The 24,909-nt window shown below is 44.4% G+C and overlaps 1 protein-coding gene across 4 annotated transcripts in view; it reads right to left on the bottom strand.

The window, feature by feature from the left end:
* The window catches only part of MATN2 (matrilin 2), a 162,250-nt gene that overhangs the window by 94,878 nt on the left and 42,463 nt on the right, over positions 1–24,909 (bottom strand). For all 4 annotated transcript variants that reach the window (XM_040354754.1, XM_040354757.1, XM_040354756.1 and 1 more), the window contains exons 3-4: positions 18,248–18,817; positions 4,481–4,603 (exon numbers count right to left, since the gene is read on the bottom strand). In XM_040354754.1, coding sequence (XP_040210688.1) covers positions 4,481–4,603; positions 18,248–18,817 — 693 coding nt within the window. The remainder of the gene's footprint in view (positions 1–4,480; positions 4,604–18,247; positions 18,818–24,909) is intronic.

Below are 24,909 nucleotides of genomic sequence, written 5' to 3'. Positions count from 1 at the left end.
CCCTAGTGGTTAACCCCTTCAGTAACCAGTGCATTTTTATAGCACTTTTTTTTAGCACAAATGGTCCCAAAAATGTATCAAAAGTGTTCAATGTGTACGCCATAATGTCGCAGTTACGAAAAAAAATCGATGATCGGCGCCATTACTAGTAAGAAAAAAAATTATTAATAAAAATGCCATAAAACTATCCCCTATTTTGTAAACGCTATAACTTTTGCGCAAACCAATCAACACTTATTGCGATTTTTTTTCACCAAAAATATGTAGAAGAATACATATCGGCCTAAACTGAGAAAAATTTTTTTTTTTTATATATATTTTTGGGGGGATATTTATTATAGCAAAAAGTAGAAAATATCGTTTTTTTTTTTTTTTGAATTGTGACAAAAAATAAAAAATACCACCAAAAGAAAGCTCTGTGGGGAAAAAAAAGACGCCAATTTTGTTTGTGAGCCACAACACATGACCGCGCAATTGTCAGTTAAAGCGACGCAGTGCCGAATCGTAAAAAGGTGCCAGGACCTTAACCTGCATAATGGTCCAGGTCTTAACTGGTTAAAGTGTAAAAAACCTGTGATTCCTTTGGTTCTTACCTCAACATCCTGTCTGTGTACTATGCTTGGTATTGGCTAGCTGGAAGGGTTTGGAGGGCAGGAGGTACCGTATGGCGGAGACACCTAGGCGGGGTTCCAGGCATTCCATCACAGTAGGTCACATGCTTTTTCATATCTGGAAGCCTTAAATAAGCTCCATTTTGCTCTAGCTGGAGCTTACACAAAGCTGAGGACTAGGTCAAACCCCATTCGACAGCTGAGCCAATTCCCATGTACAGTTGTATTCAAAATTATTCAACCCCCACTGAAATTGATTGTTTTGCCCAGTTTGACATTGATTTTGATCATTCAGTCATCCTGCTTTCAATTTAATCAAAGAGGCACGTGTAGGTCAGACAAATAGAACATAACATTTATAATGAAATAACCACAAATGTATTTTCTGTGCTCACATCATTATCAGTTTTATTCAACCCCCAAGTGACATTCAAGCTTAGTACTTAGTACAACATCCTTTTACAGTTATAACAGCTTTTAAACTTGAAGCATAGCTTGACACAAGTGTCTTGCAGCGATCTACGGGTATCTTCGCCCATTCGTTATGGGCAAAAGCCTCCAGTTCAGTCACATTCTTAGGCTTGCGCACTGCAACTGCTTTCTTTAAGTCCCACCAGAGGTTCTCAATAGGATTTAAGTCTGGTGACTGCGATGGCCACTCCAAAATGTTCCAGCCTTTAATCTGCAACCATGCTCTAGTGGACTTGGAGGTATACTTGGGATCATTGTCCTGTTGAAAGGTCCAATGTCTCCCAAGCCTCAGGTTTGTGACGGACTGCATCACATTGTTATCCACTATCTCCTGTTACTGAAGAGAATTCATGGTACCTTGCACACGCTGAAGCTTCCCTGTACATGCAGAAGCAAAACAGCCCCAAAGCATGATTGACCCCCCGCCATGCTTCACAGTAGGCAAGGTGTTCTTTTCATCATAGGCCTTGTTCTTCCTCCTCCAAACATAGCGTTGATCCATGGGCCCAAACACTTCTAATTTTGTTTCATCAGTCCACAGAACACAATCCCAAAACTTCTGTGGTTTGTCCACATGATTTTTGCATACTGCAGTCGACTCTTCTTATTCTTTAGAGACAGCAAGGGGGTGCGCCTGGGAGTTCTGACATGGAGGCCTTCATTATGCAGTGTGCGCCGTATTGTCTGAGCAGAAACTTCAGTACCCACATCTGACAAATCTTTTCTCAGTTCCTCAGCAGTCACACGGGTACTTTTCTTTACTCTACGCTTCAGGTAGCGCACAGCAGTCGAAGTCAGCATCTTCTTTCTGCCACGACCAGGTAGCGTTTCAACAGTGCCCTTTGCCTTGAATTTGCGAATGATGCTTCCTATGGTGTCTCTTGGTATGTTTAACATCTTTGCAATCTTCTTATAGCCATTGCCCTTCCTGTGAAGAGTAATCACCTCTTCTCTTGTCTTCCCCGACCATTCTCTTGACTTCACCATGTTTGTAACCACACCAGTAAATGTCTAGAAGGAGCTGAGTATCACAGTCATTTTAAAGCTGCCTGATTTGTGCTTTTTAGGCTCTATTGCTGCTCCCTGACATCCACAGGTGTTTTCAATACCTGATTGAAAACACTCCAATGAACCTCTGTTCTTCAGAGTGGTAGTCTTTAAGGGGTTGAATAATTGTGTAAATGAAGAATTCACAAAATACACATTTACTACTGTATTACAAAACCAATTGATGTCATTTTAGTTGCATATGGTTCTTTAAGAAGTCCTTGTAGGATTTCATTCTGAATACAATTACAAATGTACACTAAATTTCCTAAAACCCTTTACAGCATTGGGGGTTGAATAATTTTGAACACAACTGTATTAGTGCTTACATATGGAGTGGTCACATGCTTCTTCATGCCCAGAAGTACCTGGATTTTTCTTCACTCTAGCAGTTTAACAAAGTGCAAGGGGAGCAAAGGAAAGTTGAGTTTGTGCTGCTGAGGAGGGCATTAAAGGATAAGTGCACTTTTAGGCCCCTTTCACATGAACCTCCGCTTGCTCAGCAGGGATCGCTCCGTTGATCCCCGCTGAGCCGGCGGATGACAGGGCGGTCCCCACACGCTGTGCAGGGACCGCCCTGTCTTTTCTCTGCTCTCCCCTATGGGGGGATCGGATGAACATGGACCGTGTGTCCGTGTTCACCCATTCTGATCCGCAGACGGATGGAAAAGTAGGTTTTTCCTCTGTCACACTTTGGCGGATCGGAGCAGGTCGGATGTCAGCGGGAATGCCACCGCTGACATCTGTGGCTCCATAGAGCAGCACGGAGCGCCCGTTCAGGTCCGCCTAAAAAACTGGTCCGCCTGTGTGAAAGAGCCCTAACACTATGGGGTTTATATACTAAAACTGGAGAGAGCAAAATATGGTACAGCTTTGCAAGGTAGCCAATCAACTTTTAACTTCAGATTTTTCAATTAAGCTTTGACAAAAAAAATAAAAAACTGGAAGCTGATTGGTTTCTATACAGAGCTGCACCAGATTTTTTCACTCTCTAGTTTTAGAAGATCAACCCCAATGTCTCCCAGAGGTTCAGATAACTACAAAGATAGACTGTGGGACATGGCATGTCAACATTACCCAGCTGTGACAATATGGTGGGATTGCATCTTAACCACTTCATTACTGGGCACTTAAACCCCCTTCGTGCCCAGACCAATTTTCAGCTTTCAGCACTGATGCATTTTGAACGACAATTGCGCGGTCATACAACACTGTACCCAAATTATATTTTTATCATTTTTTCCCCACAAATAGAGCTTTCTTTTGGTGGTATTTGACCACCTCTGCGATTTTTTTTTTTGCGCTATAAACATAAAAAAACTGAAAATTTTGAAAAAAAACACAATATTTTTTACTTTTTGTTATAATAATATCCCAATTTTAAAAAATAAATAAATACATTTCCGTCGGTTTAGGCCGATACGTATTCTTCTACATATTTTTGTTAAAAAAAATCACAATAAGCGTATATTGATTGGTTTGCGCAAAAGTTAAAGCGCCTACAAAATAGGGGATAGATTTATGATTTTTTTTTTTTACTAGTAATGGCTGCGATTTGCGATTTTTTTTTTTGTCAGGCCTGCGATATTGCGGCGGACGTATCGGACACTTTTGACACAATTTTGGGACCATTCACATTTATACAGCGATCAGTGCTATAAAAATGCACGAATTACTGTATAAATGTGACTGGCAGTGAAGGGGTTAACACTAGGGGGTGAGGAAGGGGTTAAATGTATTCCCTCATTGTGTTCTTACTGTGTGGGGGGAGGGGACTGACTGGGGGAGGTGACCGATGCTGTGTCCCTATGTAAAGGGACACAGATCGGTCTCCTCTCTCCCTGACAGCACGTGGAGCTCTATGTTTACACACAGAGCTCCATGTCCCTGCTGTCACCGACGATCGCGGGTGTCTGGCGGACATCACAGCCGCCAGTCACTCGCATCGGCTCCCGAGCGATGCGCCGGGCATGTTGTTTCCCCGCTGCGCGCCCCCAGCGGCGCGCACAGGGAATGACAACAATAGGACGTCTAAAGACGTCCACTCGGCACTTGAGAGCCGCGCTGTGGACGTCTTTCGTCCATAGCGCGGATCCCAAGCGGTTAAACAGGGTAGGGTGGGCTTATTTAGTCCAGAATGGTTAGACAGGATCGAAAAGTACAATTTATGTAAAAATGCACTCCAATAAGGAGGACATGTTGCTTGACTAGGGCAAAGAAAAGATTTGGTGGAGTCATCTCAATGATGTCATCACCCTCTGGAGACAGCCCCATTTCTCCTATATTTTTGCTATTACAGAAGTGCAGGGTTGTTATTGCACAATGCAGACAAAGAGAAATCGCCGACTTACCTCTGCAGGTCTTCTCATCAGGGTTCAGGATGTATCCTTGCTTGCATCTACAAATGTATGAGAACGGAGTATTGATACAGAAGTGATCACAGCCATGTTCAGTAGTAGAGCATAAATGAGGAGCTATGAGGAAATGAGAGAAGACCGGGGTCACAAAAGATCCAATATTCACTAAAAATGCATCACTAAGCCAACCAGGATCTATCAGCAGAGCAATAGTGAGCCCTTCTAAAAGTAGGAAACGCTTGTTATTTCACAGAGCAATGTTCCAGTCTTTTGGAAAATCTACACTTGGAACAACAATGATAGTAAAAGGAAACAAATCCTCAATGAAAGAATGTTGCATCAATGTGTCAGTGTGAAGGAGATTGTGTCTGGTTCTGGCAGTGCATTACTGAGGACCTGCAGGTTACTCCCCATCACTCCTGTCAGCACCCCATCACTCTTCCTTCCCATTCTGGGCTTGCTGTGCAGCCTATTGTGTGTTACCTGCTGTTTGAGATGATGAACACAACACTGGCTGCACAGAGAATCTTTGGATGCTAAGGCCCCGTACACACGAGAGGATCTATCTGCTGGAATTTATCTGCGGATCAGTTCCAGCGGATAGATCCGCTGGTGTGTACAACCCAGCGGATATTTTTCCGTGGATTTTTCTCGGGCCGACCGATTTCCAGCGGATAAAAATTTCTTAGCATGCTAAGAAATCTGTAACGGCTACCCAAGTAGTGTGAGGGTCTCAGCCGTTGGCAAAATGCGATATGCAGGTACCGCCGGTATATCCCATCGAACGCCCTTCAAAGAAACGAGACGGGCTACGTTTGAAGGGTCAAGCAGACTGACTTTATTTGCCACATTTTTCCTCCTTATATCTGGTTACAACTGTACAGAAACAAATGACACTCCCCCCCCCCCCCAGGGGGGACTTAAATACACACACTTTGAAACAATGACACTCCCTTGAGCCAATCAGCCGCTAGCCGTTTTGGCTCCTTAACTTGATCAGACAATAGAATTCAATTAACCTTTAAAACAATTATCACTCACACATAGGGCCAGATCCACAAAAACCTGGCGTAACTTAAAAAATCCCATTTAAGTTACACTGCCTTAAAGTTTCTACCTAAGTGCCTGATCCACAAAGCACTTATCTAGAAATTTCAGGCTGTGTAACTAAAATTCCGCCGGCGCAAGGCGTTCCTATTCAAATGGGGCGAGTCCCATTTAAATGAGGCGCGCTCCCGCGCCGGCCGTACTGCGCATGCGCGAAGTTACGTTACGCCGAGTTTTGAGGATCGCGACGGCTTAAAAAAGTTGCGTCGGGGAAAAAAAAAAAAAAATTACAGCGTCGCTCGGCATGCATTCCTGAGAGGGAGAACTCCATGCCAATTTTCAAAGAAAAAACCGGCATGGGTTCACCCCCCAGGAGCATACCAGGCCCTTAGGTCTGGTATGGGTTGTAAGGAGACCCCCCTACGCCGAAAAATCGACGTAGGGGGTCCCCCTACAATCCATACCAGACCCGTATCCAAAGCACGCTACCCGGCCGGTCAGGAATGGGAGTGGGGACGAGCGAGCGCCCCCCCCCTCCTGAGCCGTGCCAGGCCGCATGCCCTCAACATGGGGGGGTTGGGTGCTCTGGGGCAGGGGGGGGCACTGCGGGCCCCCCCACCTCAGAGCACCCTGTCCCCATGTTGATGAGGACAGGACCTCTTCCCGACAACCCTTGCCATTGGTTGTCGGGGTCTGCGGGCGGGGGCTTATCGGAATCTGGGAGTCCCCTCAAATAAGGGGGCCCCCAGATACCGGCCCCCCACCCTAAGTGAATGGATATGGGGTACATCGTACCCCTATCCATTCACCTGTAGGCAAAAAGTTAGTTAGTAAACACACAACACAAGGCTTTTTAAAATATTTTATTATTCTGCTCCGGATGCCCCCCCTGTCTTCGTTATTAGCTCAATTACCAGGGGGGGCTTCTTCTTCCGCTCTCCGGGGGTCTTCCACTCTCCGGGGGTCTTCTCCGCTCTCGGGGGGGGCTTCTCCGGACTCCGGGGGGGGCTTCTCCGGACTCCGGGGGGCTTCTTCCATCTTCTCCCCTCTTCTGCTGTTGACTCGGCGAACCCCGGTTCTTCTGCAGATGTCCGGTGCCTTCTTCTTCAGCGCTGGCTGCCTGCTATGTTTGTGTGTTAGCTCAATTTCTAACAGGCAGCCAGCGCGGTCTTCTGTGACGTCAGGGTCTTCTCTTCCCTTCTTCCGATGTTGCCTCGTCGCCTGTTGTCGCTGTAATGATGGAAGCGCGCCTTGCATCCCATTTATATAGGCATCACCGTCCCATCATGCTCCGGCAGGTACCCACGTGGTGGGTGCCTACCCACGTGCACCCACCACGTGGGTACCTACCGGAGCATGATGGGACGGTGATGCCTATATAAATGGGATGCAAGGCGCGCTTCCATCATTACAGCGACAACAGGCGACGAGGCAACATCGGAAGAAGGGAAGAGAAGACCCTGACGTCACAGAAGACCGCGCTGGCTGCCTGTTAGAAATCGAGCTAACACACAAACATAGCAGGCAGCCAGCGCTGAAGAAGAAGGCACCGGACATCTGCAGAAGAACCGGGGTTCGCCGAGTCAACAGCGGAAGAGGGGAGAAGATGGAAGAAGCCCCCCGGAGTCCGGAGAAGCCCCCCCCGGAGTCCAGGGAAGCCCCCCCCGGAGTCCGGAGAAGACCCCCGGAGAGTGGAAGACCCCCGGAGAGCGGAAGAAGCCCCCCCTGGTAATTGAGCTAATAACGAAGACAGGGGGGGCATCCGGAGCAGAATAATAAAATATTTTAAAAAGCCTTGTGTTGTGTGTTTACTAACTAACTTTTTGCCTACAGGTGAATGGATAGGGGTACGATGTACCCCATATCCATTCACTTAGGGTGGGGGGCCGGTATCTGGGGGCCCCCTTATTTGAGGGGACTCCCAGATTCCGATAAGCCCCCGCCCGCAGACCCCGACAACCAATGGCAAGGGTTGTCGGGAAGAGGTCCTGTCCTCATCAACATGGGGACAGGGTGCTCTGAGGTGGGGGGGCCCGCAGTGCGCCCCCCTGCCCCAGAGCACCCAACCCCCCCATGTTGAGGGCATGCGGCCTGGCACGGCTCAGGAGGGGGGGGGCGCTCGCTCGTCCCCACTCCCATTCCTGACCGGCCGGGTAGCGTGCTTTGGATACGGGTCTGGTATGGATTGTAGGGGGACCCCCTACGTCGATTTTTCGGCGTAGGGGGGTCTCCTTACAACCCATAACAGACCTAAGGGCCTGGTATGCTCCTGGGGGGGAACCCATGCCGGTTTTGTTTTTACAAATTGCCGTGGAGTTCTCCCTCGGGAATGCATGCCAAATGCCGTCGCTGGAATGGGCCTTTACAAGGTGTGACTAGTTTACACTTTGTAGAACCAGCCCTAATTTTACACTTGCAAAATAACACTTACGGCGCAAAAACGAAGCTGGAAAGCTTTGTGGATCGCCTTAAGTGCTAATTTGCATACTAGAAACGGCATTTCGACTCGAAATGCCCCCAGCGGCGGATGCGGTACTGCATCCTAAGATTCGGCAGTGTAATTCAATTACACATGCCGGATCTTCTGCCTAACTTTGGAAAAAGCCTTTTGAGGATCGTTTCCAAAGTTACACACAGACTGAACAGCAGTTAAGTCGGAGTATCTCTTTTGTGGATCTGGCCCATAATCCCCATCAGCATACACCTCACAGGGGGGCTGTTTACCTCCACAAAAGAGAGTTCTCATTAGCTATGCGAAGGGAACATTAGCATTCAGCCATGAAAGAGACTCTTTGTCCAATTAACCCTTTGAGCTCAGAATACAATGTGGTACATCCAATTGTGACAAGCCATGCAGTTCCTTGTAGTCCTCATGAAGATTATAACTGTCCCGGCAGCATAGTCCATGATCCGTTACAAAATCTATCCGCTGGAATCGGCTCCAGCGGATCGATCCGGTGGTCTGTACAGACTCACCGGATCGATCCGTCCGAAACCATCCCTCGCATGCGTCGTAATGATTCGACGCATGCGTGGAATTGCTTATATGACAGCGTCGCGCACGTCGCCGCGTCATCATCGCGGCGATGGCGCGACACGTCTACTTTATGCCCTCCTCCCTTCCCCCTACTAGTTTGGAGGGTGGAGAACAGGTACCTGATTTTGGCAGGTACCCACTGCTGCTCCCAGTTAAATCAGCACAAGGCTGCGGGACCATTCACAAAGTATAGTGTGGCATGTGCAGCTGGTTGAGAAGCTGCCCCGCAATAAACATTCCAATGCCGGTAACCCAAATACCAGTGAAGAACAGTTCAGGTGAAGACAGCTCTAAATGTCCTTTTTTTTTTTCAATTCAGCACCTACAGAAATAATTATGCATGACCTATGGATTGGCTGTCTAAACACGGACCCGATGTCTCCATAATCTGAGGATTCTAATACCTACCTGTGGCTCCATTCACCCTGGTTCCATCCCGCTGTGGATTACTATACACTTCTGTTGTTTATCCATTATCTGGTAAGCGGCTCTCCATGTGGTGGTGGTTCCCACGGATATCAAGTGCACCTGGGTGTTGTTTGTCCTGATTCCCGAATCTGAGGCGTCCTGTTCAATAATCTAACCAATTGGACTTTTTTCTGGTTATTCGATATTATACTTGCTTTCTGCTATGTATTATTTGTAGTTGGCGCAGTTTTTCTCTTTTCCAGCACCTACAGAGTTTGTGGCTGCTGAATTTTTTTATTTTTTCAAACAGGGTGAAGAACAGCTTTAAAACGTATGTATGGTCAAAATCCCAAAACATGACAGTATATTCATATCCATCACATCCATATTGTATTTAAATTATTTCCAGGCTACAATCTTGAAGTTTGTAAACATACAATGTAGGGCTGTTACTGATTAAAATTTTCGTTTTTGATAAAACGATTTTATTTGAATTGATTAATCTACTAATTTCGATTAAAAATAATGCACATACATTTTTCGAATCACCACCATATATAGTCCCCACTGTAATATCCACAGACATCTCCCCCCACTGTAATATCCACAGAAATCTCCCCCACTGTAATATCCACAGACATCTCCCCCACTGTAATATCCACAGACATCTCCCCCACTGTAATATCCACAGACATCTCCCCCACTGTAATATCCACAGACATCTCCCCCACTGTAATATCCACATACATCTCCCCCACTGTAATATCCACTGACATCTCCCCCCACTGTAATATCCACAGACATCTCCCCCACTGTAATATCCACAGACATCTCCCCCACTGTAATATCCACAGACATCTCCCCCACTGTAATATCCACAGACATCTCCCCCCACTGTAATATCCACAGACATCGCCCCACTGTAATATCCACAGACATCTCCCCACTGTAATATCCACAGACATCTTCCCCACTGTAATATCCACAGACATCTCCCCCACTGTAATATCCACAGACATCTCCCCCCACTGTAATATCCACAGACATCTCCCCCACTGTAATATCCACAGACATCTCCCCCACTGTAATATCCACAGACATCTCCCCCACTGTAATATGCACAGACATCTCCCCCACTGTAATATCCACAGACATCTCCCCCACTGTAATATCCACAGACATCTCCCCCACTGTAATATCCACAGACATCTCCCCCACTGTAATATCCACAGACATCTCCCCCACTGTAATATCCACAGACATCTCCCCCACTGTAATATCCACAGACATCTCCCCCACTGTAATACCCACATACATCTCCCCCACTGTAATACCCACATACATCTCCCCCACTGTGATATCCACAGACATCTCCCCCACTGTAATATCCACAGAAATCTCCCCACTGTAATATCCACAGAAATCTCCCCCACTGTAATATCCACAGACATCTCCCCCACTGTAATATCCACAGACATCTCCCCCACTGTAATATCCACAATCACCCCCCACTGTAATATCCACAGACATCTCCCCCACTGTAATATCCACAGACATCTCCCCCACTGTAATATCCACAGACATCTCCCCCACTGTAATATCCACAGACATCTCCCCCACTGTAATATCCACAGACATCTCCCCCACTGTAATATCCACAGACATCTCCCCCACTGTAATATCCACAGACATCTCCCCCACTGTAATATCCACAGACATCTCCCCTACTGTAATATCCACAGACCTCTCCCCCACTGTAATATCCACAGACCTCTCCCCCACTGTAATATCCACAGACATCTCCCCCACTGTAATATCCACAGACATCTCCCCCACTGTAATATCCACAGACATCTCCCCCACTGTAATATCCACAGAAATCTCCCCCACTGTAATATCCACAGACATCTCCCCCACTGTAATATCCACAGACATCTCCCCCACTGTAATATCCACAATCACCCCCCACTGTAATATCCACAGACATCTCCCCCACTGTAATATCCACAGACATCTCCCCCACTGTAATATCCACAGACATCTCCCCCACTGTAATATCCACAGACATCTCCCCCACTGTAATATCCACAGACATCTCCCCCACTGTAATATCCACAGACATCTCCCCCACTGTAATATCCACAGACATCTCCCCCACTGTAATATCCACAGACATCTCCCCCACTGTAATACCCACATACATCTCCCCACTGTAATACCCACATACATCTCCCCCACTGTGATATCCACAGACATCTCCCCCACTGTAATATCCACAGAAATCTCCCCACTGTAATATCCACAGAAATCTCCCCCACTGTAATATCCACAGACATCTCCCCCACTGTAATATCCACAGACATCTCCCCCACTGTAATATCCACAATCACCCCCCACTGTAATATCCACAGACATCTCCCCCACTGTAATATCCACAGACATCTCCCCCACTGTAATATCCACAGACATCTCCCCCACTGTAATATCCACAGACATCTCCCCCACTGTAATATCCACAGACATCTCCCCCACTGTAATATCCACAGACATCTCCCCCACTGTAATATCCACAGACATCTCCCCTACTGTAATATCCACAGACCTCTCCCCCACTGTAATATCCACAGACCTCTCCCCCACTGTAATATCCACAGACATCTCCCCCACTGTAATATCCACAGACATCTCCCCCACTGTAATATCCACAGACATCTCCCCCACTGTAATATCCACAGACATCTCCCCCACTGTAATATCCACAGACATCTCCCCCACTGTAATATCCACAGACATCTCCCCCACTGTAATATCCACAGACATCTCCCCCACTGTAATATCCACAGACATCTCCCCCACTGTAATATCCACAGACATCTCCCCCACTGTAATATCCACAGACATCTCCCCCACTGTAATATCCACAGACATCTCCCCCACTGTAATATCCACAGACATCTCCCCCACTGTAATATCCACAGACATCTCCCCTACTGTAATATCCACAGACCTCTCCCCCACTGTAATATCCACAGACCTCTCCCCCACTGTAATATCCACAGACCTCTCCCCCACTGTAATATCCACAGACATCTCCCCCACTGTAATATCCACAGACATCTCCCCCACTGTAATATCCACAGACATCTCCCCACTGTCGCAGTAGCTCTGAGCTTAGCAATGCTGTGTCAAAGGAGATAGTGGACTACACACGTGGGGGTTTGAGAGCTCACTCCTGTGAGGGTGGGGATGAGCAGAAACAGCTTGGATTGTCTTAGCAAAGTCCTAGCAACAAGGCAGGACAGGATGATACTATCTGTGAGAGTTTTAAGCCAGGATTTGGGAGGTACATAAATAACCTACAACAGCAGTCTCCAAACTTACTGAACAAAGGGCCAGCTGACTGTTCTTCAGACTTTAGAGGGGTCAGACTGTACATTGGGAGTACATAGAAAAGGTCCCTACGGCACCTTCTTTGGTGTCAGGAACTGTGCCCCATAGTTGTGGTCAGTGGGAGGAACTGTGCCCCATAATTGGTGTGAGTGGGAGGAATTGTGTCCCATCATTGAAGTCATTGGGCCTCATTGTTGGTATCATTGCGAGGAATTGTGTCCCATCATTGATGTCATTGTAAGAAATTTTGCCCTATCATTTGTAGGAATGGAGTTCCACCATTAGTTTCATTGGGAGGAATTGTGTTCCACCATTGGTGTCATTGGGATGAATTATGTTTCATCATTGTGTCACTGGGAGGAATTTTGTCCCATCATTGAAATCATTGGGCCCCATTGTTGGTGTCATTGGGAGAAATTGTACCCCCTGATTGGTGTCATTGGGAGGAATTGTGTCCCATCATTGGTGTCATTAGGAGGAATTGTGTCCCATCATTGGTGTGATTGGGAGGAATCGTGCCTCATCGTTGGATTCATTGGGAGGCAAATTTTTTGCTCCATTGTTGGTATCAGTGGATGAAATAGTGCCCCAAGGGCTGGATAAAAGCAAGCAAAGGGCCGCATCTTGCCCCTGGGACGCAGTTTGGAGACCTCTGGCCTGCACCTATAGTTATAGCATTATCAAACTTTAGCCAAAGCTGCAGTTCGATCTTCTCTATAGGCCCCCTCACCTGCATAGGCAATATTTTGGTAAAAGTGAACAAACCCTTTAAGTGTGCATTGTCCCATAGACAACAATGCACCTTGCCAGGATAAAAGGCCACAAACGCTGCATTTTTTCGCCTGTGGGCAAGAGACTTTTTCACTGGTAATTGGATTCTGAAAGCTTGAATCTGATTGATGCCAACAGTGCAGCACTGACAGTTCCACTAAGACACTTTTCTGAGGCCCTTTGTATGTTACGTTAAGTGATCCTTAGGGAGTTGTGATTCAGCAGTATACAGTCTTTCCTACGTAAGATCATCTATCCATCTGTGCACTACAGAAGACTCGGCACATGAACCGCCGCTGAAAATGTCAATAAACAAAGAGTCCCAGAGCTAATATTATAGTAATTAATTGTACATGTCTAGTACACACAAATCAGTTGGCACAAACACAAAGTACTGTCGGATAAGTTATAGCCTGTTTATTATTTTATGTTACAGTAGCTGCTTTACTGCATTAGATGTTTATTCTAGTTGAAGTACATGTCTTCTTGTCGGTGCTTGGAGCCGTGCCACTGGGGGAAGTTAACAGTAAATCAATATAACTCCACCACGAGTCCCCTGAGCCCAATTCCTATTTACTTGTTTTGCAGCCGTCTGCAGCAACACAAGAGGGATTCTTGTGGTTTTGGTGCTGCTAATCTGAATGTCTTTCCAAGGCTGGGCCTCTTGTTCCATTACTGGACCTGTGGTCTACCCATAACCACGAGATTCTGATAGACCTCACACACTCAGTGAAGGGTTAGCATATGTCAGGAACCCAAAGGAATCTCATGGCTAAGAAACAATATTCAAGTAGAATTAATATCTTTAAGTATCAACTCCATTGTTTCTGAGCCAAGAAGCTTTTTACCTCCTAAACAATCAACTACCATTAAAACTTTAAATGGTTGAGCAGATGTTTCGAGGAAGAAATTGGACCAAACACAAGCTCTCAGTCAAAGTGATTCCGTAGTTTTTGATTTGTTGTGGTTGTTTGTGTCCCTATTGGTGAGCTTTTCTCTATTTTCCTGTTTTGGTGATCTTGACACTCAGTTCATTACATGGGCAGGAAGTGTGGGAAACCATCTGTAACGGCTACCCAGGTAGTGAGAGGGTATCAGCCGCTGGAGACGTCCTTTTCCCTGGCAAGTTTCTGTATGCAAGTAAAACCGGTATCATCCCATCCACAAGATCCAGGGAGAGAGAGAGAGTCAGGCTCGGCTGTGAAAGGAGCAGAATAGTCCCATAGCATCCCCTTTCAAGAACGAGACGAGGCTGCGTTTTGAAGGGTCAAAAAAAGACTGACTTTTTAATGGAACATTCACCTAGCTTATATGTGGTTACAAGCTGTTACAGGAAGAATGAAACTCCGCCCCCCCCCTCCTCACACAGTGGGGGGGCTTCAATACAGATACTTTACAATAATGACATCTCCTTAAATTAATCACTTGGTCAGTATCTAGACGTTTCGGCCCCGAGACCCACTTAACATGACCTGATCAGACACATTCCTTTCTCAATAGAATTCAATTAACCTTTAGAACAATACACACTCACAGATAATCCCATCAGCATACACCTGACAGGAGGCTGTTAACTACACAAAGGAGAGTCAATTAGCTGAAGAAAGGGGGGCATTAGAATTTAGGAGTGAAAGAGTCACTCTACAATTAACCCTTTGTAGGCCTCACTGCATGAGGATTATAGATGTCCAGGCAGAATACATAGTTCCATTACACCATCTCAATGGGAACATGGACACCAGAAGAAACCTGGAAGAGGTCCTAACTCTCATTCATTCTACTCCAGGGGTCTCCAAAATTTGGCCCGTGGGCCAGATGTGGCCCTTTGCTTGCTTTTATCTAGTCCTTAGGGCACTATTCCCTCCACTGATGCAAAAGACAGGGCACAATTCCTCCCACTGACACCAACAATGGGGTACTATTCCGTCCACTGACACCAGAGATAGGGAACTAATTATCCCACTGACACCAATGAATGGGCACTATTCCTCCCACTGACGCCAATAATGGGGAACTATTCCTCCCACTGATACCAATTAGAGAGATGCACCGAAACTTCAGCGTCCGAAACATATCACCCAAAAATTGTGTTTTTGCACTTAGAGAAAAAGGTGACGATAATTGTGCCAAAAATGTATGTCAAAAAGTCATGTGACTCAACAAAACGCATCAAAAACGTAAAACGGATGAGTTATTGATGCATTCTTGCTGCGTTTTAAATGCATTTCAAGGTGTGTTTTTTGGTGCAGTTTTTTTAACTGACCAAAAACGCAGCAAGCAATGGAAGCACAATGGACTGGTGTGAAGACATGCACAGAATTTAAAGGGATGCATTTTTCCTGAGCTTTTCTCACGCTAAAGGTGCTGATAATGGCCAACAATAGATTCATATTCATTTAGGTTCATGATATTAATTAAAAAGTCGAATATAATACAATTACATATAAAAATATATATTAAATATATGTATGTGTGTGTGTATATATATATATATATATATATATATATATATATATATATATATATATATATAATTTTTTTTTTAAACTGTTATTCTCTGAATTTTCAGTTTCGGTACCCACATTTTCCATTCAGCGCACCTCTAATACAAATGATGGGTTACTATTGCTTCCACTGACACCAATGATGGGTTACTATTGCTTCCACTGACAGCAATGATGGGACACTATTCCTCCCAATGATACCAATGATGGAACACTGTTCCTCCCAATGATCATTGATGGTACACTATTCGTTCCACAGACACAAATGATGGAGCACTATTCCACCCATTGACACCAATGATGGGGTACTATTGCTTCCACTGACACCAATGATGGGGCACTATTCCTCCTACTGACACCAATTATGTCTTTTTTTTAAACTCAAAATGTGAAAGGATTGAGATACCAACACTATAGGAACAATCCTGTCAGGTTATACCTACCCAGCATATACAATGCCTGGAAAGGGTCCTCTACCACCCAAGATGAAGATGCCAACGTGTGCCCCTTGCCCATCCACCAGACCCAGACAGATCATGCTTGCATGTAAAACTATACAATAGACGGGCTGACTCGGTGTGCAGAAATGGTGGCTGCTGTTCATCGGCCCTAAGGTTACTACCTTTTGGTCTTTGAAACAGGATGATGGGAGTTGCAACTTGGTTAAACTAGCGTGATTTACTCATAATGAGCACAACGAAAGATAATCAGGTTTTCATTAAACTTATTGTAAGAAAAATTTATTCTTCTATCTGGGAACTATGGTTAGTTCTACAGTAACGTATCAAAAGAACAACTTTTATTCTGGAATTTGTCCCTTTCTGGTAAAAAACATTGTAATGCTATTTACTAATGAAATAAAGGCTTTTTAACCACTTAAGCCCCGGACCAATATGCAGCCTAAAAACCCAAGGTGTTTTTACAGTTCGGGACTGCGTCGCTTTAACAGACAATTGCGCGGTCGTGCGACGTGGCTCCCAAACAAAATTGGCGTCCTTTTTTCCCCACAAATAGAGCTTTCTTTTGGTGGTATTTGATCACATCTGCGGTTTTTAGTTTTTGCGCTATAAACAAAAATAGAGCGACAATTTTGAAAAAAAAACAATATTTTTTACTTTTTGCTGTAATAAATATCCCCCAAAAACATATATAAAAACATTTTTTTTCCTCAGTTTAGGCCGATACGTATTCTTCTACCTATTTTTAGTAAAAAAAATCGCAATAAGCGTTTATCGATTGGTTTGCGCAAAATTTATAGTGTTTACAAAATAGGGGATAGTTTTATTGCATTTTTATTTTTTATTTTTTTTTTACTACTAATGGCGGCGATCAGCAATTTTTTTCGTGACTGCGACATTATGGCGGACACTTCGGACAATTTTGACACATTTTTGGGACCATTGTCATTTTCACAGCAAAAAATGCATTTAAATTGCATTCTTTATTGTGAAAATGACAGTTGCAGTTTGGGAGTTAACCACAGGTGGCGCTGTAGGAGTTAGGGTGCACCTAGTATGTGTTTACAACTGTTTGGGGGTGTGGCTGTAGGAATGACGTCATCGATCGTGTCTTCCCTATAAAGGGAATGACGCGATCGATGCGCCGCCATAGTGAAGGACGGGGAAGCCGTGTTTACACACGGCTCTCCTCGTTCTTCAGCTCCGGGGAGCGATCGCGACGGAGCGGCTATAAACAAATAGCCGCGCCGTGGTCCCGGATCGCTCCCCGAGCGGACCCGACCTCCGCATGTAGCGGGGGGGGTCCCGATCGGACCCCCCACCCGCTAATAGGCGAGGACGTACGTGTACGCCCATGTGCCTGTACGTGCCATATTGTGGACGTATATGTACATGCGGGGGTCGGGAAGTGGTTAATTAAAGGGTTTGTTAACTCACATCATGTAATTTATATAATCCGCTCTGCCTTATATTGATATGTCCCCGTGTGTGTGTTGTATAAAAAAATATATATATATTTACCTCATCTGTGAGTGCCAATCAGTGGTCACGTGACGTGCCACATCTCTCCTCTCCCTGTCTTACAGATGCAGTGGGAGGGGCCGAGATTCCTCCACTAGTGTCAGTCTAGAGGGGAGCAGGCGAGAGCCGGATAGATGTGGCGCCTGTCACGTGATCATAATCAGCACTCACAGACAACATATATACGGCTTTTATTTTTATACAGCACACACACAGGGGGACGTATCATTATAAGACAGAGTAGATTATATACAATAAATCATGCTATTACAGCAGCAGCAGGGGCGGCGGGGCGGACCCTGACACAGGAGCCGAGAGGCAGGGAGGGGAGGGGGACACAAGGCAGAAAGGAAAAACAGCAGGGCTGCGGCTGATGGAGGCACGCAAACTGACCACTGTGTCAGGGCTCAGCAGCCATAATTACTGTGGTCAGTTTACATAGGGAGAGGGGAAAAACTGGCAGGATCAGCCAGGTTTTAAAGGTGTTACAGGGGTCCAAATTACACAGGACAAGCACTGTGTCATAACATGCTTTAAAGGAGCGGGATTCATATTTTTTGGGGAGGTTAACATACGCTTTAATAAAAAAATAAAAAAAAAGGAAAAAAAATATACACGCACTTACCACAAAGCTTATTCTGGAAGACAGATGTCAACGTTTCAATCTGACTAAAATTGGCTACTAAGAAGACATGTTCCTCGTGTGGCTCACTTCCAATGGATATCAAAGTGTCCATATCTACCCGACCCACCCCAACGGCAAATATTAAGATCCCAGAGTTCCTTGCCTTTGCTGAGATTTCAGCTACGGGGTCCTGCGGCCTGCCATCAGTTACTATCATAATAATCCTTGGCACAAATTGATGCGATGGGCGGGCCCCCTCAGATTCAGAAAAGGCAATGTTCATGGCATACTGAATGGCCAGTCCCGTCATGGTTCCAGTGGCAAGGTGCATCATCCTCTTCACTGCTCGTTCAATATCAGATTTCTTTTTGTACGTCTTTAAGGAAAACTCATTTTTTACGGTGCTGCCATATTGTAACAGGCCCACCCTGGTGGTATCTGGGCCAATGTCCAGGAACTTTAGCATAGTGATTAGAAATTCTTTCACCTTTTCAAAATCATACGGGCGTACACTTCTGGAACTGTCGATGATGAAGACAAGATCCAATGGTTTGTTATGACAGGCTTCCTCTGAAAAAGAATACACGGTAGGCAATGAAATACTCTTATAATACATGCAAAACTATTAACAACAACAAAAAAACTTTTAAATGGCTACAAAACATAAGTAATATAACTGATGACTGGTTTGAACCATTTCTGTCAACTGCTCTGTTCCTCTACTATCAGCATAAGTGACTTCTGACAAGTTTTCCTGACACCATGAGAAAAAAGGTAACAAGGGGAGGGACCTACAGCAGATTAACAGCCCCAGCTCTGTTCCTGTGTACTCTGTGGAGGTGGGTGTATCCCTTCCTTCCAACCAGCTTTCAGAGTTCTCCTAACTTCGCTCTTTTTTTGACAGCTTTAGACAAGCCTTATAAATTCTGGACTTTGAACATATGTAGAGAAGACTGCAGAAAAACAGGTACAACTTATGTTGATGGATTTGTTTCATCTCTGATCATCACCTGAGGCCAGTCACTTCACTAGGTATCTGTAAGTTAATGGGAAACACCAGGAATTTACATTGAATATTTTCCTGTGTTCACTGGGTCTTCTCTGTGCAATGCAGACAGATCATGGCTGCTGGGTGGGGCTGGCAGAAAGCTGTACATGGCTTCCTAAAATGTCTTGATGGGTGGATGTCAGTCTACAGGAGTGCGCAGACTGTGGTCAGTGGGAGTAGAAATTCCCTAGCAAAAGTGCCTCAGGTTTGGTAGTCAGCCAAAGGAAAAAAATTACATAGCACCTGTAGTCAATAAGAGGAGGAATAGTGCCCTATCATTGGTGTCAGTGGGACGAATACTGCTCCATCATTAGTATTGATGGGAGGAATAGTGCCCCATCATTGGTAATAGTGGTGGGGAATAGTGCCCCATCTTTGGTGTCAGTGGGGGAAATAGGTGCAAGGGGAACATCCGGTCTGTGGGACAAGGTTCAGAGACCACTGGTTTAACTCATCTATTATCTTTGATTATTGATTCTACACACTCTCGGTTCATTTGAAAAGAGTTTGATTTACAGTGTTTTTAATCACTTAATCACCGCCCTATAGACAAAAGACGTCTACAAGGCGGTTCCTTAACTCTGGGAGGACGTCCATGGACGTCCTCCCAGAATCGCGCTCCCGCGTGCCCCCTGGGGCACGCACGCGGGAATGTCCATGACCACCGGGTCCGCATCATGGTAAATCGGCGCTGATGGCGGCGGTTTACCACGTGATCGCTCCGTCCAATGAGCGATCACTTGTATCAAACCGTCGTCATGTGATGACGCCGGTTCATCCCTCCCCTCTCTGTACCGAACGGTACAGTGTGAGAGGAGAGGGGAGAGAGCGGATGCAGCACGAGTGCTGTGGGCTGGATCTGTGACAAATGCAGTCACAGATCCAGCCATCCATCCCTGCTCAGCCATCCCTGCCCCATACTAACAATACTCTGCTCCATACCCGTACTGTGCAATACTCTGCAATACCCCAGAATACTCTGCAATACCCTAGAATACTCTGCAATACCCCAGAATACTCTGCAATACCCCACACTACTCTGCAATACCCCACAATACTCTGCAATACCCCACAATACCCTGCAACGTCGCCTATGGGGATTTTTAAGTAGCGAAGTTTGGCGCCATTCCACGAGTGTGTGCAATTTTGAAGGGTGACATGTTGGGTATCTATTTACTCGGCGTAACTTCATCTTTCACATTATGCAAAAGAATGAAGAAAAAATACAAAATTTGCTAAATTTTATAACAGAAACAAAGAAAAATTCATATTTTTTACAGAATTTTCAGTCTTTTTTCTCTTATAGCGCAAAAAAAAACAAAAAAAAAACAACGGTGATTAAATACCACCAAAAGAAAGCTCTATTTGTGCGAAAAAAAGGATGAAAATTTCATTTGGGTACAATGTTGTATAACTAAGTAATTGTCATTCAAATTGTGAGAGCACCGAAAGCGGAAAATTGGTCTGGTTATTAAGTGGGTTTACATGCCTGGTGGTCAAGTGGTTAAACAAGGTTTGAGAGTAACTTGGTTTGAGAGCGTTTTACAAGACAAGCAACATTTTTTTAATACATTTTGCCTTGATATACAGCTAATGTCTTGATATAAGAGTAACGTCATGTCACAACTGAGTATAAAAGAGAAGAGAGGCGCCTCTAAGTGTAGCAATATGGTTACATTTAATGAAGGTACAGCATTTAGCAACACATTGCTACACTTAGAGGCGCCTCTCTTCTCTTTTATACTCTGGAGCTCCTGCTGGATTTTGCTTCTAATCCCCTTGTGGAGGGTTACATTTGTGGATGGACATTTTATTGTTACACAACCTATCACATTGCTATAATCTTTTTACATGGACTATAAACTGAAGGACTTATTAATAAATGGTTGCAGGACGAATCATCTGAGTTTCCATTATTTCTTATGGGGAAATTCGCTTTGATATACAAGTGCTTTGGATTACAAGCATGTTTCTGGAATGAATTATGCTCGCAATCCAAGGTTTTACTGTATATATTTACTGTATGATATATTTTTAGAGCATTAAATGCCCCATATGTCTAATAAAATGTTCATTAGCTATTACATGCTATTATTAGGAGTTACAGAGGGGGTCTATGGCTAGAATTATTGCTTTCGCTCTGACGATCGCGGCGATACCTCACATGTGTGATTTGAACACCGTTTATATATGCGCAACTTCCATATGTTTTTTCTTTGCTGAGCGAACTCGCGGGGACGGGGGCGCTTTAAATTTTTTATTTAATTTATTTAATTTATTTTTATAATATAAAATCGTGTTTTTTTTTTTTTTTAAATGTGATCACTTTTATTGGAATGTAAACATCTCTTGTGACAGTAATAGGTGGTGACAGGTACTCTTTATGGAGGAATCAGGGGTCTAAAAGACCCCCGATCCCTTCTTTGCACTTCAAAGTATTCAGATTGCCGAAAACAGTGATTCTGAATACTGTGTATTTTTTTTAAACCGGCGCCATTGGCAGCCGAGTAAACTGTAAGTGACTAATGGAGTGATAGGGGGCGCTATAGCCGTAGGCTAACTATAAAGTGTATCAGAAGAGAACATACACTAACTAAAATATATGCGCAAATGTGAATAAATAAATGCAATTCAGGCCCTAACAGCAGGAACTGCGTGAGGTGATATATGCAGCAACTGGATCTTGAATACATAAAAATATATAGTGCCAATAACCATTTGATGGATATAAAGGTGAACAATATATATGTAAAACACAATATGAAAAAAAGTGCTCCCAAAACCAGAAAATCAAAACAAAAAAGCACTTTTTTTCATATTGTGTTTCACATATATATTGTTCACCTTTATATCCATCAAATGGTTATTGGCACTATATATTTTTATGTATTCAAGATCCAGTTGCTGCATATATCACCTCACGCAGTTCCTGCTGTTAGGGCCTGAATTGCATTTATTTATTCACATTTGCGCATATATTTTAGTTAGTTTATGTTCTCTTCTGATACACTTTATAGTTAGCCTACGGCTATAGCGCCCCCTATCACTCCATTATTCACTGAATTAGAGATTTATATGCTCTTTTTTCTAGGGGAGCTGCTTTTTGATATTTTATTTATTCATTTATCCCACACTTTTAGTATAAATTCTTTTGGCGCGAAAATCACTTTTCTACACAAACTGTAAGTGACGTTGTGACGTCGCTTCCGTGTTTACATTGAAGAGACAAGATCGAATCCGTTTGCGGCTTTGTTTCAGTCTGTCTCTAGACACTGGAGGCGGCGGATCATAGATCAGGTCTCCCGGTGGGACAGGAGGCCTCCGGGATAATAAGAGAACGGTTTTTAGCCACATCAGATGTTATCCCTGGAAAGCTAATCGCCGGCTCTAAAAAATGATACCGGATGATGCCTGCAGCTGCGGGCATCATACCGGTATAACCCCTGAAAGCCGAGGCCGCATATGTGCATATGCTCGAAGGCAAGGGGATAATTATAGTAATTACCCCTGTGTTCCTTGGGCTTCTTTGCTCTACACAAGATAGCTCCATATCTGCCCCCAGGCATGGGAGCGTGGTGGGCATGGTTTCATGGACAGCCACATTCAGTAAACCAGTCCAAGCAGCGAACTTTAGAGCCCAAATCACCTTCCATAGCATACAGCTGAAACTTACAAAGGATCCGCAGTGAATTCATGTATCTAAATGTATTTTCTATCCCGCCAGTTGAAACGGAAACCATCTGTGCCACATTATAACTAATTACATTGCATATAATCTCTGGAACATTTTTTTTCTAGATAAAGATCTAAACTCCCAAGATTTGGCTTGTATCGCACATAAAAAATCTAAACAGAAATACGCAAATGTTAGAACTCCGTAGTGTAGAGATTATTGGGAGTTAGAGGGCTTTATGGGAAATTATTATTCTTTACAGATCAGGCTCTATGGGAAAAGAAGCCTTGATTTTTATGTTGGTTTCCATTTCACAATGGCAGCAGTAAAATATTTAGATCAGTCTTTCTCAAGGATCGTCCGCAGTGTTTATATCCTGAAAAGGGTTTCTTTTTGCTTTTAGTATTCAGAACAATCCCTTATCCTTTTTATTTAACTAAAATTACATTTTATTAAATTGTGATTTATTGTAAAACAGAAGTCAAAACTGCTGACTCTGAACAGTTCCACTTTACAATTATTGACTTTTAAAAAAAATACTTTCTCTTATAGTCCATGGACGGACACAGCTCCTTAAATCTTGACAAGTGGGTTATGTTCCCTGCCACTTGACAAGATTTAAGGATCTGTGTCCGTCCATGGACTTAGAGAAAAGGATTTTACGGTGAGTACAAAAAATCCTATTTTCTCTTATCGTCCATGGATGGACACAGCTCCTTAAATCTTGACAAGTGGCAGGGAACATAACCCACTTGTCAAGATTTAAGGAGCTGTGTCCGTCCATAGACTCAGAGAAAAGGATTTTACGGTGAGTACAAAAAATCCTAGTTTTTGTTATATAAAACTCTTGCCTATCGACTATGGGCCCTGGCATTTGAGGGAGCTTCAAGCATTTAGGAAGATATTCTATTATGTAATACAAAAGGACATTATTAACCACTTGCTTACTGAGCACATATACCCCCTTCCCGCCCAGGCGAAATTTCAGCTTTCAGCACTGTCTCGCTTTAACTGACAATTGCGCGGTCGTACGATGTTGTACCCAAACAAAATTGATGTCCCTTTTTCCCACAAATAGAGCTTTCTTTTGGTGGTATGTCATCATCTCTGCGATTTTTTTTTTTTGCGCTATAAACAAAAATAGAGCGCCAATTTTGAAAAAAAAAACACAATGGCCCAGATTCTTAAAGGACTTACGACGGCGCAGCGCCATGTACGCCGTCGTAAGTCCTAATCCGACCCGTCGTATCTATGCGTCTGATTCTTAGAATCAGTTACGCATAGATATCCATTAGATCCGACAGGCGTACGCCGTCGGATCTTAACTGCATTTTTTTTTGACCGCTAGGTGGCGCTTCCGTCGAATTCCAAGTTTGCAAATTAGCTAGATACGCGAATTCCCGAATGTACGCGCGGCCGACGCAGTAAAGTTACAACGTTTCCGTTAGGCTTTTCCCAGCGTATAGTTGTCCCTGCTATATGAGGCGCAGCCAATGTTAAGTATGGCCGTCGTTCCCGCGTTGAAATTTGAAAAAGTTACGTTGTTTGCGTAAGTCGTCCGTGAATGGGGCTGGACGTCATTTACGTTCACGTCGAAACCAATGACGTCCTTGCGGCGTACTTTGGAGCAATGCACACTGGGAAATTCCACAGACGGCGCATGCGCCGTTCCGCAAAAACGTCAATCACGTCGGGTCACAGTAGTTTAACATAAAACAGGCCCCCCCTTCCACATTAGAATTAGGCGGGCTTACGCTGGCCGGTTTACGCTACGCCGCCACAACTTACGGAGCAAGTGCTTTGAGAATACAGCACTTGCCCGTGTAAGTTGCAGCGGCGTAACGTAAATCGGATACGTTACGCCGCCGCAGAGATACGCCGATGTACAAGAATCTGGGCCAATATTTTTTACTTTTTGCTATAATAAAATAATAATAATAA

The sequence above is a fragment of the Rana temporaria genome, chromosome 5 (assembly GCF_905171775.1).
Source record: "Rana temporaria chromosome 5, aRanTem1.1, whole genome shotgun sequence".
In the NCBI taxonomy this organism is placed as follows: Eukaryota; Metazoa; Chordata; class Amphibia; order Anura; family Ranidae; genus Rana; species Rana temporaria.
The sequence above is the reverse complement of the archived record's forward strand: the minus strand, read 5'-3'. Positions and strand labels throughout refer to the sequence as shown.